At 38.3% G+C, this 16306-nt stretch overlaps 2 protein-coding genes across 4 annotated transcripts; both read right to left on the bottom strand.

The window, feature by feature from the left end:
- Positions 1-928: 928 nt before the first annotated feature.
- p2ry8 (P2Y receptor family member 8) lies at positions 929-4894 on the bottom strand. The gene is made up of 2 exons (XM_026912787.3): positions 4638-4894; positions 929-2624 (listed from the first exon to the last, which is right to left on the bottom strand). Exon 2 carries the CDS (start codon positions 2601-2603, stop codon positions 1539-1541), a length of 1065 nt encoding a protein of 354 aa, XP_026768588.3. The 5' UTR covers positions 2604-2624; positions 4638-4894; the 3' UTR covers positions 929-1538.
- Positions 4895-7469: 2575 nt separating this feature from the next.
- upf3a (UPF3A regulator of nonsense mediated mRNA decay) lies at positions 7470-15964 on the bottom strand. 3 transcript variants are annotated; one of them, XM_053233848.1, is made up of 12 exons: positions 15550-15964; positions 14024-14647; positions 12034-12140; positions 11828-11934; positions 11519-11617; positions 11298-11408; positions 11045-11100; positions 10781-10939; positions 10525-10658; positions 10105-10393; positions 9524-9601; positions 7470-9084 (listed from the first exon to the last, which is right to left on the bottom strand). In XM_053233848.1, exons 2-12 carry the CDS (start codon positions 14162-14164, stop codon positions 8920-8922), a joined length of 1446 nt encoding a protein of 481 aa, XP_053089823.1. In that variant the 5' UTR covers positions 14165-14647; positions 15550-15964; the 3' UTR covers positions 7470-8919. The 3 variants fall into 3 exon arrangements, with proteins under 3 accessions (XP_053089823.1, XP_026803991.1, XP_026804000.1); XM_026948190.3 differs by lacking the exon at positions 15550-15964 and having other exon boundaries at positions 14024-14725; XM_026948199.3 differs by lacking the exons at positions 9524-9601; positions 15550-15964 and having other exon boundaries at positions 7472-9084; positions 14024-14723.
- Between the last annotated feature and the right edge of the window lie 342 nt (positions 15965-16306).

Genomic DNA, 16306 nt, shown 5'->3' with positions numbered 1-16306 from the left:
CAGGTTAACTCCTTTTTACAAAATGCCAGATTATCCATGAATCTTATTCCTTCTATTGAAGCATGTGTTCAGTTTATACACTGATGGATTTTCTCTAACACGGATCATAAGGTTTTGCATAAAGTTGTGGAGTCTGTGTCAGCTGGAGTGCGCATTGTCATTGAAGCGAAAGGGGGAAATATCAGATACTCAGAAACACTGAACTTCATGTAAATGTTCAAAGATTCTACTTTTCATCCAAGTTATTACTGGTAATATCATTTGTAATGAAAGCCTTTGTGTTAAATTGAAAAAGAATGCCAAACAGAAGCATTTTCACTAGTGGTCTCAGACTTTTGGACTAGAATTGCATAAGCAAATAGCACGGCAGCATGCCACCCAAACCAGTTGTTAAAAATCATTCAAATAAGATTCAAGTGATCTATTTTTTGTGCACCACATATCAGCACATATCAGATGTCATGTTTCAGAATTAAGTCTAGAAACATCTCTTCTTATGAGATTGTTCATGTTTTTTTTTTTAATACTCAGCATTTGCATAGACTTCTACTAATTTATATAAATTCCCTACAACAAGCCCATTTTGTGTGTTTAACTTACTAGTGTGTGTTTTTCACACTTCTGTACGGTGTCTGTACACACGGGTGTGGTCCCATTATGTGGCTTGCACAGGATGCAACACACAACAGCTGTCACATTTCCAATGCTAAAACAAGCAGTGTGCAAGACAGTGACTAGACTTAGAAGGTGTAAAAATATGTCATTCATATATATATATATATATATATATATACACGCATATGACATTCCTCAACTGATGGACAATTACAAACACGATGCAGTATCCTGAAGCATAGTGTGTGTTTCCCTTATTTGCATAGCGACAGTTGGTGGGCTAACCTTGTTACAAGCACAGGCTAGTATGAAATACTTTAGGAAAAAAATGCTTTATTTAAATGAGCAACATTTATTGTGAAGTCCACAGTTTTCCACGATACCTCATCATGTGGGGTAGAAAGTAATTCATATGCAATGTTATCCAAAAACACATTTGTTGCCATAAAATAATGAGCTTTAAAAGAAAATTAACTAAAGCGAGTAAATAAATCTAACTAGAATGTTTTAGTAAGAGCTACAATATAAAACCCAGAGAGCCTTAAAAGTGCATGTTAATCAAATAATATTTCTGGAACTGTGCATAACAAAATATTTAAAAATGTAGGGACAAAACTTCCAAATAATTGCAATATAGTTCAATGTAGTCACCTGGTATACACAGAGTGGCCGCAGGGAATGAGTGGAAAAATATACAAATGCTACAAAAACATATAGAACACACTGTTTAAATATTAGATGTAAAAGCATGGTTAAAGCACTCTCTACAATGAGGAAGGAAGGCTCACTGCACAAATGTGGGATTTCATTAGAAATATCACATGAGCATGCTGGCTTCCTCTTCATACTTAAAGAAAGTGAAAACTGAACAAAAAACATGAGAAGTAAAAGCGGGTGCAAAATCATACATAACATTTTGAAAACTATACGATTGAATTGGCCCGAATAATAGGTCTTTCTGTGTACTTAGCATCTGCTTTTCCAATAGAACCTGTGCGACCCGAATGGAAACTTTCTCTGCGGCCTTCACTCATTTCCATATCCACTGTGCTGAGGTTTTGCAGCCCCAACATCTGTCTCATCTTTCGACGGAAATCCTTTGAGGCTAAATAGTAGATGAATGGATCCAGGCAGCTGTTGATGCAGCTAAGTGACAGGGAGAGCTTATAGTACATGTAGAGAGATTTGTTAAAGTAAAGCTTTGTGACTGTGTGGGCCAAGAGTAATATGTTGTTGGGCGCAAAACAGAAAATAAACACAAACAAGACAATAAAGGCCAGGCGAACAGCACGCCCTTTCTGGATGCTTTTGGAATTTTTGATGAGAGCACAGATGATCCTGATGTAGCAGTACACTGTTATGATGAAGGGACAGAGGAACAGAACGCCAAACATGGCAAACAGGAAGGCTGCCCAGTGTGCGACTGATGGGAGCATGTCCTTCTTTAGAATGTCAAAGCAAGTGATGATGTTGAGCTCTTGCACTTTATACGTCAGATCCGTCTTCTCCAATGGGCTGAGAACTGCCAGAACTATAGCCCACATAGCCATGCATGCAAAAATTGCATTCCTGATCTTCACATTTGCCTGTCTGAAGTGCATAGGTCTCACAATACCCATGTAGCGGTCAACACTGATAGCCGTCATTGTCAGAATGGAACAATACATGTTAACAAAGAAGGTGACTGTGAGTACATTGCACATGCTTGAACCCAGCGTCCAGTTGTAGCCTTGCACTTGGTACATGATCTGGAAAGGGAGTGCTAAGCCCAGTAACAGGTCAGTGATGGTAAGATTGATCATAAAGATGATGGAAGGGGTCTTCGGGAAGGTGCGGAACAACAGCAGCCACATGGAAAGGCCATTCCCACAGATGTTCACCAGAGTCACGATGACATAGACGGCTGACATAAGGTCACTAGTCCATTTGGTTTGAAGTATAGACAGTGTGTTATTGTCTATACTGCTGCCGTTGGCACTCTGCGACATGTTTGAGGTTATTTTTCTCCCCTGTACAGAGAGACAAAAAAAGCGATGACATTTCACCTCATTACAACTTACTTGTGAACAACATCCGCAATGTCTCTGAAAATATATATGCTTATCTATGCCAGGCAATGTCAATATGTAAGTAATGTAGTTCAACAGCTAACTAAATTAGACACAATTCCCGGCTAACTTCTGCACTTGTTTTATTGTATGAAACCTAATCATATGTAACCTTTTATCATAAAAAAAAAATCACAGTGTTTTTCACAGCTTCCTTCGCACATTGAGTTCACACTTCCAGCAGCTGCATCTTGATGGTGAAGTGCAGAGAAGTATACATACAGGATGTGCAGACGTGTTGGTTGAAATTCTCACGATATGAGGTTATGCTTATTCTTGCAATGCAAATTGCACATGCATTAAGGAAATATCAGCTTATCTGAAAGCTTAATATTCTGTCATTTCATGCACTAATATCTGATTATAATAGTACTGCTGTATGCTTTATAGCATGCAGAAATGTTCTTGCATCTGCTTCTCCTGCACTGATTTTTTTTGCACTGATTTCTGAGGTTTCATATGTGCTATTTGTTATGCCACTCATATAAAATATATATCTAGTCTATATGGTTTTATATTCTCTAGGATCTTACTGTGTTTTATTATCTTATTTTTCATTATATTATTAAAAATATTAATTTGACTTGGATGATTTAACTTGTTACTAATACTTCTTTACCTAATGTGACAGGCATTTATGTCGCCATTTAGTGGAGCATTTAGTATATATAAATAAACTATATAAATTAATTATTCATGCATTTATTTATCAGCACAAACTCCTGTTCCTGACCATGGCTTAGCTTGCTGATTGTCTTTAGACTGAACTCCACCAGTATAAAGATAAGTTTTCAAATTAAACAATTTAAAATTGGTTTGCGTCTGTCATATGAGTTGATTTTTGTGGTAGTTATTTCTAAACACAGACAAGCATTTATGGAGGTACAAGTCTACATACAGGGCATACACTGAGACAACATACAGTGGGGTCCAAAAGTCTGAGACCACACTGAAAATCTGGGATTTTAAAACAATTTAACTGGAAATAAACAAAGTTTTAGAATTTTGAAAATTCCAAAACAGAAAAAAAAGGAAAATATGCAAAATCCTGGCTATTCAGTAATCAAGATGTTGCCCAATTTCTAGGTCTCTGTTCAGTTTACACACTGATGGATTTGCTCTAACATGGATCATAATGTTTTGCATAAAGTTGTGGAGTCTGTGTCAGCTGGAGTGCGCATTGTCATTGAAGCGAAAGGGGGAAATATCAGATACTCAGAAACACTGAACTTCATGTAAATGTTTCAAAGATTCTACTTTTCATCCAAGTTATTACTGGTAATATCATTTGTAATGAAAGCCTTTGTGTTAAATTGAAAAAGAATGCCAAACAGAAGCATTTTCACTAGTGGTCTCAGACTTTTAGACCCCACCGTATATATATTGTTACGTTAAAGTATCAGTATATTGCAAAAAATATAATTAAAACAAATAAGTTCAATAAACATATTTCTAGACATTCTTACTACATAATAGATAACACTTCCTTTATTTCAAAGACATCTGCTGAGAGTTCACTTTCTTGACTGTAGTAGTAGTAGTAGTAGTATTACCATAACTGTCTTTAGCTTTGCTTATTTGTGTTTCACGGTGGTTCCGAGGTAAGACTAAAATGACTTGCTTTTTTGATTAAAAAGGTGATAACCTCAGTATGTCCTAGATCACATTTCTTTCAAGTATGAGAGAGGAACCACAAAGGTGGGGCATTGTTTTTCACACAGTTGTTATGATTTACACATGTTACCATACTCTTTCTCCAGCACAATTCACATGTCAAAGCACAATCCTTAGTATAAAGAATCAACACCACATTGACTTGATAACAAATTGTTTACATTTTTTCATGAATCCTTGGCAAATAAGCAGATTAGTTTTGCAAAGTGTCTGTATGTTTGTGGCTTCCAGTGCACTTACCTAACTGAGCACATGTAGGCTCCCACGTGTGTTTCAAGCCGCTTGTGTGCTATATGACTGTTATATTCAGGAAACAACTTGTTCTAAGATCTGTCTGTTAGCAGAGAGGGGAAGTGCGTCATCTCAGACTTCTCAAATTCACAGTTCAGGCCAAAATTTATGCATAAAGTAAGAAAGTGAAGAGTGATGATGATGCTGCTCAATTCACCAGTACAACACAGCAGTTCATGTTGTTTGAAGTTGAAACTTTATAAACTGTGCAAGGTATGGTGCAGCATGGATGGACCTTCCAAAGAAGAATCTTATAGTTTTTATTTTATTTTGTTTTTGTGGAACATCTATGTCCTTTAATGTGATGTCACTACAAAAATTAAACCCACTTTCATTTGTATCGCAGCACTTGATTATTAAATATGATGTTGAAGTAAAGGTTCTTTTAAACGCACAAAGGTGAGTGAGGATGTGGGAAAGGAAGACACGCCACACTAACCATAACGTGCACACACCAGACTTTCTACCATCAACAGATGGCTTTGAGACATTGTCTGCACCAAAACAGAAGTACTTGGAACTACTTCTGTTGTCAAGTGTTTTATTTGATCTCATTTCATTTTATTGTGAAATGGAATAAAATAAAATTCATATTGTTTTTAGTGTACGTTATAAAGCTTTTGAATCTTAATACTGCTAGATGATATAAGACTCGAGGCCCTTGAAAAAAAGCTGGCATTTTTTTTATATGTACAGTACATATCACTGCATATGATGCTTACTGAATTGTAGTACATTTGTTTTACCATAGTGCCTTGCTGACAACGCCTGTGGTTGATGGGGTGCACCGCCCTGTGCACTAGCCCCTATATATCAGTAACCAGAAATTTACAGAGTGGTTTGATGCTTGTACTCAGTAGGGGAATTTCCTAGAAATTCTTGAAGTCTAGTCAGTGTGCACTGTCACCATTGTCAGAACTATCTATTATCTATAAAATATGGTTATTAGTCACAACAGCAGATTTTGGCCATATTTCTGTGATCAAGCCATAGAAGAATGTTATCAATTAGGCTGAGGTTGGAGTTGCATTAGATTCTTAATCATTCTTAGTACATATTGTAGTTGTTACATTGATTTCCCTACAGCGATTAGCTAGGCAGGTCACTCTGCCATTTCAGACACATCACATTAGTAACACTATGTATAATATACATAAACTATATATTTGGTGTACATTTTTCTGCAAAGGTTTTTACATTCACAATGTTTGTTGAAATTGTGTCACATCCCAAAATCTCTCTCCATGCGATGTCACATCCACAATGTTGAGAGAGTGCTATGTATTTGTAAAATATATCTGTAAAAAAATTTTTTTTTTTTTAAAAAAGGTCACATGACCAGATGTTAGCTGTGCAGGCAACAAGACAGCAGTCAAATCAGTACTAGGTAAAATGTGGCATATATAACCTGAAAGTACCCACTCTCACGATATTCTTAACGTTGAACTCTTGTGGGTAAAGCAATACGTGTGATAGGTGAACACTGATTATAAAGAAAGTAAAACAGCTTCATTCTTTTTCCAGCTTCATGGTAAATGAAGATACATGAACAGGCTTGGTTGTTCTAAAATGTACCTCTGTATAGTTTTCGATTATTTTGCCATTTAAAAATTGCTGCATGACTTTAGTGTATGACTCTGTAAAGCACCATTACACATGACTCTGTAAAGCACCATTTTAGAATACACAGCAATCAAGTATCATTTTGTCAGCCTCAGAATGGACCAGATCAAATTTCTTTGCGTCATCAAAACTGAAATATTTATGTGGAGCAGAAGTGAGAGATAAACAAGTGATAGACACTTGTTTATCTCTGTCATGAGATTCTATACAGAATGTGTTTCCTGTTATGAAAAATCAACCATCTGTTATTGCCAGGTCATCTATTATGGCCTATACTGACATAAATAGCAGCAGTATTGTGGTACTAAACTACTAGAAATGCTCAGATTCAATAAATACAAAGATTTGGTAGAATAGTCATTTAATTGTGGTTTGTTGGCACTAAGTACACCACTAAGTAACAACCAAGACCCGTTTTTCATTCTTACTGTTGAGCGTGTAGATTTGGTAAATCAGTTAACGTTTTTCATTCATGTCCTGTTACAACTGTGTTTCCCTGTGTGCAGTTGGTTGAGAGTTGACTCAGCTCTGGTAGAAGTGCAGAAGAACTGGGCTTTCTCATAGACAGGATGTAACTTGCACCACCACACATTATTACATATTCACATATTGTGCACCATCAAAGATGAAATGTAGATAACAACACAGGAAAGCCAAGGGTGGCTATGACTACTGATACACAACCGGTCCTTTGATGATGAGGACCATTACTGTCATTTTACAGCATTTGGATTATAAAAATGGTCTTTATCTCTCCAATTAATCCATTTATTATCTAGTGTAAATCTTGTGAGAAGGTAAAGGTCTTCTTTACTTCCACAACTTTGCCTCCAACTTGCTAGGTTGCTTCACCTAAGTGTCACTTCCCTCAGCTTTATCGCATACTACCTGTTAGCCTAGAAGAGCTCACAAAGATCACCATGGTTATACATGCTGCAAAAACTTGACATTTTAGCAAGTGAAAATATCTTGAACATAGTCAATTTTATCTAATATTTCCTATTATAAGATTACAATAAACCAAATATAGGATTATAAATTTATTTCCTGTCTGTTTTTTTTTTTTTTTTTTTTACTAATCTCAAGCCTGATAATCTTGTTCTATGGCAGATAATTTCGCTAATTTTAAGCACTTATTTCTAGAAAGTAGCAAAATTATCTGCCAATAAAACAAGAAAATGTAAAGCTTGAAATTAGTAGAAATGTCTAGGTTTAATAATCTTACATTTGGTTTACTGTAACCTTCTAATAGGAAATACTAGATAAATTCCACTATATTCAAAATATTTGCCAAGTCATTTTTTGTAGTGTACTGTTTTTCGTGACTGGCATGTTCCTGACCTTAAATACTAATAAAATAGAAGTATCATCATTCTGAATATAAGGTTTATGTCAATTACAGGAAAAAAAAACCTTTGGTGTTGGGGTGAGCTCTGTATGCAAACATGCCTACTGACAGTTGGTTCATTGTTGAGTGTACTTCTTCACTGTGTATTAAATTTCTGTGCCAGTTCTGATACTTGATCTGAAATCAGTTCTCATTTTATTAAAGTATTTTTAAACAAATAGATGCACTGTTCTTTCTACAATGTGAAATTTTATTTTAGACAAACAATATTAATAATTCCATCAAAATGCATTGTAATGTAATTATTTATGTGAAAAGGCTTGGTTTTCATGGTCTTTCAAATGAGAGCAAAAGAACCTTGTCATCTTTAGCAAAGAAATGGTGTGTCACCGAGGCATGTAAAACATGATTGCCATCAATTGTACAACCATATAAAAAGCATGATTGATGTTCTGATGACATTTTACATAGATCTGAGTAAAAGTCAACTTAGTCATTCTCCATAGCTTTTAATGAAAGCCAAAATGTGTACTTCTTGGCTCGCAGGTGAAATGTTGCTTATTTGTTATAATAATTATTATGAGTTAGGCTCAATTTAGGAGTACTACAAGAGTACAAAATGTCAGTTTAATATATAAAAAGCAGGCATTAGCATTTTAGTATTATTATTATCTAAAATTAAGAGGTACATACTGAATTATTAAATTGGGTAAGTGATTTTTACATCCAAGATAAAAGAAGTAATGTGCATATGCACACATACATTTTATTAGTTTCTCTTTTGAACCTATTCTGCAGTTGCACAACAGAAACATACATTTTATATATTAAAAATATGCATTTCACAACATTTGCTTATGATTTTTACAGTAAAATCTGTACACTATCTGTACTACACTATCCATAAACTCTCACATGTTATGGATTCTATATGATTCACTAAAAAAAGCATATAAATATGTCCTCTGTAAATGATGAGGGATGTGATTGTAGAGTGGAGGTCAACAAACAACATCTGATAAGTGCCTATGTTGTGAAAATGTAGAAAAATGTGAACCCAGTGAGGCAGTGTTCTTTGACATGAAACTCAAACATACAGTAGAATCTAATAACATTAACATAATCTATGGGTTTGAATATACAGCTGACACAGTGCATGGAAATAAGGACAGAGCACATCAAGAACATGATCAGGGAGGTTTATTCTCTGGCCATACTACTACTCTGCCTCTTGCCTGTAGGTGAAGCATGCTTTTTCTGTCACTCATCTCCACTTTTCTCAGAGCCTGTTCCTATGGTCAGCTCATAGCAGGGTTCAGTGCTTGGCTCCGGAGAGAGCCGGCTGAAGTCAAAGCCTTTGTTCCCAGACCCCATGCGCTTACGGTTACGAGCTCCTGGCTGGTACAGCTGCATGGCAGGTCGGTCCTGTTCCCGAGACAATATTGAGACACAGAAGACAAGAGCAAGGGACTCACATTTTATTTCTCTGTGACTGCAGTAAGCCCTTCACAAAGCCCTAATTTACCAGAATAGAAATACTCTCTGGCTCTGATCAGTGTCCTACCAATGTATTTAAACTTTAGAATAGCACACGATATGTTTTTGACAGCAAAAGCTCTATAATATTCTGAGATTATATAATTATATGAATTGAATGTATGGAAATTAAAAATGGATGGTTTTGGTCTTGTGCTTGGTTCCAAATTGGAATGACTATTGCCAGTTGTCAAAAACCTTATTACTAACATGCTGTGGCATTTGCTGTCAACAACGAGGCCTAGCATGGTAAGGTGTGGGGCCTCCCAGCGTACATCAGTGTGGTATCCCCTCCCCTTGGGTAGAAAGGCTCAAAGGCTAGCTGTACCTTGGCTGGCAGAGCCCCTCCTATCTGGTCTGGCCCCTCAGACTGGGAGGTCCTTTTCTCCTGATGCACTAATACAGACTGAGAGACATGTTGCCTTCCATCAATCATCAGCCCAAAATTGCCAACAGCTAAATTCACAGCTAACTGCCTCGACAGCACATCAGCATTCACAACACAAGCCTGGGCTGCGATACAAACCCCAGGAGGGAGGAGGATTTGTATTGCAAACCCACTGACATAATGAAACTTCAAGACAATGTCTGTGATGAAAAGTCTAAAGGAAACCTCTGCTAATGGCTGTAACATTGTCTGTACTACATGGCTGAGTGTTGGGTAAACAGACTGATGAATATTCTTGGTTTATGTTCACAATGCCATGACATGTGCTTGTGTTGTCCTTAAATAATGTGATGTGTCCTTAAGTAATGTAAAGTGATGTCCTTAATGATTAACCTAATGAAGTTTCTTACATTTTTCCTAAACGCTGAGTAGATTAATCATACACTGATAGCACTAGAGCCTGCTGTTTGCAGTACATAGACTGTGGTTGAGTCACTGATGTTCTATCAGCTCTCGCTCACCTTATTACGAATACGTTCCTTCCTGCTCCCCATGTCATCCCGGTCCTCCTTGCTTGACTTGTCCCCCATCTCAGGGCAGTAGGAGTAGCCATGGTGGTGACCATCTTTCTTTGCCCGGTCGTGACAGTAACCTTTGCCCCATTTGGTCTCCTCCTTGCGGCGCATGAACTTATCGAACTCATAGTGATGCCGTTGCCGCTTCCGCTCCTCTTCTCGGCCCCTGTGGTCTTTATCTCTCTGCCGGCGGCCGTGGCCATCCCGCTGCTCCTTATCACTCTCCAACTGAACTCTACCGTAGAGTAGAAACCCACAAAAGCACAAATATTCTCACTCCAGTTCTTCAGATGGTGTGACTGAAAGCTCAAAGGAGAATTACATTTACACATCTATTCAAATATACAGCATGAAAACGTTTCACACTTGTCTTTAGGTTCCTTTGCCTTGGTGTGGCCTGTGGATTTCTCCCACTTGTTCCTCTCCGTCTCTCCACTGTCTCCTTTGTCTTTCAGTCTGTCTGATTCCACCTCATCATCCCTGTCACATTTCTTCAAAAGCTACAGAAACATCAGGATTATTATTAAAACTACAATTCAGTGATTTTCAGTGAGCCTTGCTGACAAAATAGGCTTGCTGGCAAACATCTAAATCAAAAATCTAAAAGAGGAAGTGGTTAGACCTTGATTTTGATATCCTTTTCTGAGAGTTTCTTCTGCTTCTCTGCCTCTTTCCGTTTTCGCCTCTCCTCTTCTCGCCGTTTCCTTTTCTCCTCTTCCCTTTGCCGTTTCTTTTCCAGTTCTCGGCGTCTCCTCTCTTCCCTTTTTTCCTCCCGAATTCTCTGTATTTTAAAAAAATAAAACAGAAAAAACAAAAGCATAAAAGTGTCCTTACTGTACTCATATATTTATTAAAGAGAAACCCAGAATAGTTTCTATTTCCCAACCTGCTTCTCCAACTTCTTGTTCTTAATGTACTCCAGAAGTGGCGTTGTCCTTTTAGCTGAAATCAAGTGAAATGCGAAAATTAATCATAAATCATTTTGCAATTAATCATTTTGCAGGAAAAAGAGTTACCTACCACTGAACAGTTTCAATAGAAGATGAATTTCAACTCGCATTGTAGCACATATAAAATGTACAAGAGAAGCCACCATCAGTTTAGCTATGTATGGTGCCAAAACAAACATGCATATTTACCTATGAGCTCTCTTGTTTTAGCCTCAATTTCTCCCAACAGTGTTTCTGGATTGGCCATTGACTTCTCCTCATCACAAGAGTAGTTCTCCAGAAATCGTTTGTATTCTGGATCTAGCAGGAAAAACAAACCTTTGGATCTCTGCATATTAAATAATAATTTTAAAAAAAACATCAACATTCAGTGAAAGTTTTTTTTTTAACAATCACATATACACATATACCTTCTTCAATGCTTCCTGCTTTGGCATCTTTCTTCTTGAGCTTCTTCTTTGAAACCTTCTGAAAAGGTGCAAATTCTACAATAGCTGGATATTCTTGACCTAAATGAAACACAGAAAAAGACATTATTCATATTATCATTTTAGTCGTTGATGTGAAAGTAGGTGTAGGTTGAGAGTTGAAAACCCAGTATCAATAAGCTGTCACTGTGGTGACTTTGAGCAAGGCCTGCAACACTCAACATCCTTGATTGCCTGTTACTTTGTATAAAAGTGTCTGCTTTTATACAATGTATGTATGTAAAGTCTTACCTTTATTATCAATAAAAACGTAACCATCAAAACGATCTCTGAAGAGAACAATATCCTCTGGGTTTTTAAAGTTGATGTATGCTCTGGAGAAAAGATGTGGATACAGGCTGCAGAATAAAACCCAAACAGGTTTGTTAATGATATATTCTATCAAGAATAAATTTACCAAAATCTTCTTCAGCATAAATTTACCAGAATCTAAATACCTTTGATCAGCAGGAAAGAACTCAAAATAGTCATAAGAAGGCAGTGGACTGAGATGCTCCTCAAGCTGGTCTTTTGACAGGCTGGGTGGAAGACGTCGAATCACAACCTAGAAAAGGGAGCTGTGTGTCATTTTTACAGCAAACTAACCAAGTATTGTAATAACACCTACAGTGCTGAATTTGCTCTGTGGTATCAATTTATGTCAGCCATATTTACATTAACACTGTAGTTGTTAAACCCCTTAAACTCTCACAACTTTACATTCTTCATTCTTGTAACTACATACCATTTTCAATTATTTGATGAATACTGTTATATTTTAAGATGAATAACTTATTATGCACTCACCGTTCACTTTATTAGGAACCCCTGTACACCTGCACATTCATGCAGTTATCTAATCAGACAATCATGTGGCACCAGTGCTGTACAGATTCAGGTCAAGAGCTTCAAGTAATGTACACATCAAACATCAGAATGAAGAGAAAGTGTGATCTCTGTGACTTTGACTGTGGCATGGTTGTTGGCGCCAGATGGGCTGGTTTGAGTATTTCAGAAACTTCCATTCTCCTAGGATTTTTACACACAACAGACTCTAGAGTTTACACAGAATGGTGCAAAAAACAAAAAAACATTGAGTGAGCAACAGTTCTGTGGGTGGAAACTCCTTGTTGATAAGAAAGATCAGGGGAAAATGGACAGATTGGTTTGAGCTGCCAGGAAGGATATAGTAACTCACACAGTACTCTACACAACCGTGATGAGCAGAAAAGCCGAAACGCATCTCATCATGCGCAAAATATCAAACATTAAGGTGAAACAGCAGAAGACCACATCGGGTTCCCCTCCTGTCAGCCAAGAACAGTAACCTCATGATAATCTGTGCCCATGATAGCCTCAGATTCCTGTTCTTGGCTGACAGGAGTGGAACCCGATGTGGTTTTCTGCTGTTGTAGCCCATCCGTCTCAAAGTTTGATATGCTTTCTGAGATGCTTTTCTGCTCAACACGGTCGTAAAGAGTGCTTATTTGTGTTACTATAGATTTCCTGTCAGCTCAGACCAGTCCGGTCATTATCCTCATATCTCTCTCATCGGTAAGGTGTTTCAGCCTGCAGACCCTCTGCTCACAGGATGTTTTTGTTTTGCACCATTCTGTGTAAATGCTAGAGACTGTTGTGTGTAAAAATCCCAGGAGATCAGTAGTTTCTGAAATACTCAAACCGGCCCGTCTGGCACCAACAACCATGCCACAGTCAAAGTCACAGAGATCACACTTTTCCCTCATTCTGATGTGAACATTATCTGAAGCACATGACCTTTATCTGCATGATTTTATGCATTGTGCTGCTGCCACATGATTGGCTGATTGGATAACTGCATAAATGAGCAGGTGTACAGGTGTTGCTATTAACGTGGACAGTGAGTGTAAAGTGAGGCTTTAAGGGGTTAATAGACACTGGGGCCTTTGGTGTTGTAAAAGCTTTGGGTTAGAGGATTGCAAAATAACCAAGGTCACGTGTAGATTTGATTGCACCACGACTCCTTTACGGCATATATTACTCTCCTGCTGGCAAGTGTGTGTGTGTGTGTGTGTGTGTGTGTGTGTTAAACATACAATACAGTAGTCTACATGAGGCATTTACAGTACAGTCTTGCTCAGTTGCCTTGAACGAAAATGCGCGGTAGCCTAATGAACAGCACAGACATTTAAATAAGTCGATGCATCTTTATAATGTAATCAATCGCATAGCCTAACTGTTTTTGTTTTTATTTTTGCCAATGTAAACAATGCATAGCATAAAAGTTCTTTATTTTCCACACTTTATTAAGCGCATGGTCGTGGCGCTCTGTACTTGGCTTGGTTTGTGTGCTTTGAGGAGCGCGCGTCCTGGCGCTCCCGGTGCGCTGTCTGTGGTGCTGAATCCTTCATCACGAGCCGGACGGCGCACAGTAAACACACGCAACACGAGCGTCGTGTGTTGACCTACCTTGGTGAAGATTTCCTTTTTCTCCTCTTTGTGCTTCGAATTGGCCGTGGCGCTGTCCTGCTCCCTCTGAGCGTCCCTCAGCTGTATCTCGACGACGCCTCTCTCTCTGCTTCCCGTTGTCGGCTCCTTTTCAGCCCTCATCTCTCCATTTCTCCTCTTCGCCTTCGGAATCCGCAGACGCTCGCGAGAATTCAGTGTCCAAACACCGCGAGAATTGGAGAGTCAAGCTGTGGCGCGATCATATTTCTCTTTTTGTTCGCCTCCTAAATTCGACTTATTCGAATTTATGTATACGGCAGAATAATGCGTAAGTGGTTATTAAAATGCCCAAATACAGGTAAAAGTTCAATCCGACGAGAAAAGCCTGGAATAACTAGCTGCTGTGCTAATAGAGTAGCTCAGTGCCTGAAAGCGTCTCCCAGGCAACACTGCCAAAGTGTCGTTAATTAGGTTCACTGACGTGCGACGGTTTTTACCGCTTTCCGGCAGGTGCCTCGCTGCCTTCAGAGTCGCTGGAGTCGCTGGTCCTCGGTGCGAAGGGACTGGCTGTACTCATCGCGCTCCACGCGTCCGGGCTCTCAGGCTGCTGACTCGCCAAGCGGCCATAACAGTCCCGACTAGGCACTGCAATAAACACCACGACTAGTTATGGGGAAAATACAGGCTACACACAAAGCCCATACTGCTGCACTACATAGTACTGTACTAATAGCAGTGCAGTGAAATGGAAACGTTACATAGGACAAATGAAGAGGACAAAATTTGTTAAACAAGACATTTAATGTGTAAGATGATGTTCCTTTAGGTCCTTTATTATTACAGGTGTTTGTAATAAATTATTATTATTATTTCTATAATAATATATTACATATATATACATACATACACAGTTCCTTTATTATTACAAGTGACAAAATTGGTCAAATAGTGTATGCCAAGATATGAATTGCGAAAAAATGTGATTAAAAAAAAGTATATATGCGTTTCCCTTTCTGCGTGTGATATAGGCTAAATATCCATAAACAGTGTGCTTATGCTCTTTACATTTATATATAAAATAGATATGCTTCCACTGACATTAGCATTTGTGTTATAACTCTTTCAGATGTCCAGCACTGCGTTCAGTTAAAGCTATTCTTACTGCTTTCTTTAGTTTCTTCCCAAACAGTGTTTCTGGTGACTTTGCCTTATGTTTTGGATTGATGTATTGTTGCAGGATAAACCGCATTTCATTTCCAGTCCTCTGGAATTCTTCTTCTTCTTCTTCTTTTTTTAACAGATAAATTGCAAAACAGATGTACATGTTTTTTCCCCCCAGAATCGATGTGCAATGCAGAGTTTTGCACTCTGTGTTATGTTGAAGCTTTAATGTGACACACAGTTAAAATAGTTTCGGGCTGCCAGATCCTGTGCCACAACTTTTGGCGTAAACTGTCAAGAAAGCAGATAGATATAGTCTACGATATTGTAGCGAGTCTAACACAGAGTCCCGCCCTCCCAGAAGCAGACTGTTTCTCCGGTCTTACCGGTAAGGAAAGTTTCTTTGCAGTTGGCACCGGGGTCCACGCGCAGTCTGGTTGCGGGTCTCTCCGGCGTGGACACGGAGCTTTTGACACTCGGTAAGAAGGTGGAGCAGGTGTCCAGATCCCCACACACATGCTCATGAGTGTATGTGATGTTGGCTTTAGAAGGCGTGCAGCCCATCTCCGGTACTCTAAAGGACACCGCTCATCTTCCAGACATCAGGGTAGGGTGTGAGTCTGCTCTAAATCAGCTGCTACTCACCCGCCGCTGAGCTGAAGAGCCATGACGTTAGACTGCAGTGGAGAGGAGGCGTCTTTACTGAACGAGTGAGGAATCGTGGCAGGAGAGATGCAAAACTCTCACTATCCCTTACACAAGTGCGACTGATTTAAGAGATCGCAGAGTGCCAGTGGCAAAACCTGAGTCCTTTCATTTACATTGGGATTAATGCTTATTATTATTATTATTAATAATAAATCTAAAATTATATATATATATATATATATATATATATATATATATATATATATATATATATATATATATATATATATATATATATATATATATATCTCCAAAGAGTAACAGATGTCTTTGTTAAACAACTAACTAATTAAATCTTCAGTAACCACTTGATCCTGATTAGGGTCACAGTGGATCTGTAGCCTATCCCAGTAACTCTGGGCACCTGCATGTTTTTGGACTGTGGGAGGAAACCAGAGAACCTGAGGGAAACCCGCACAAACACGGGAGATCATG

Source organism: Pangasianodon hypophthalmus, chromosome 5 (genome assembly GCF_027358585.1).
Source record: "Pangasianodon hypophthalmus isolate fPanHyp1 chromosome 5, fPanHyp1.pri, whole genome shotgun sequence".
In the NCBI taxonomy this organism is placed as follows: Eukaryota; Metazoa; Chordata; class Actinopteri; order Siluriformes; family Pangasiidae; genus Pangasianodon; species Pangasianodon hypophthalmus.
The sequence above is the reverse complement of the archived record's forward strand: the minus strand, read 5'-3'. Positions and strand labels throughout refer to the sequence as shown.

Bases quoted from the DNA above. Each gene is read 5' to 3' on its own strand.
- p2ry8 (XM_026912787.3), bottom strand. From the start codon at position 2,603: ATGTCGCAGAGTGCCAACGGCAGCAGTATAGACAATAACACACTGTCT.
- upf3a (XM_053233848.1), bottom strand. From the start codon at position 14,164: ATGAGGGCTGAAAAGGAGCCGACAACGGGAAGCAGAGAGAGAGGCGTC. The intron at 11,618-11,827 runs GTAAGACTTTAC...TGTTTCATTTAG, and splicing joins CGTTTTTATTGATAATAAAG to GTCAAGAATATCCAGCTATT. The intron at 10,394-10,524 runs GTGTGAAACGTT...ACTCTACGGTAG, and splicing joins GCAAAGGAACCTAAAGACAA to AGTTCAGTTGGAGAGTGATA.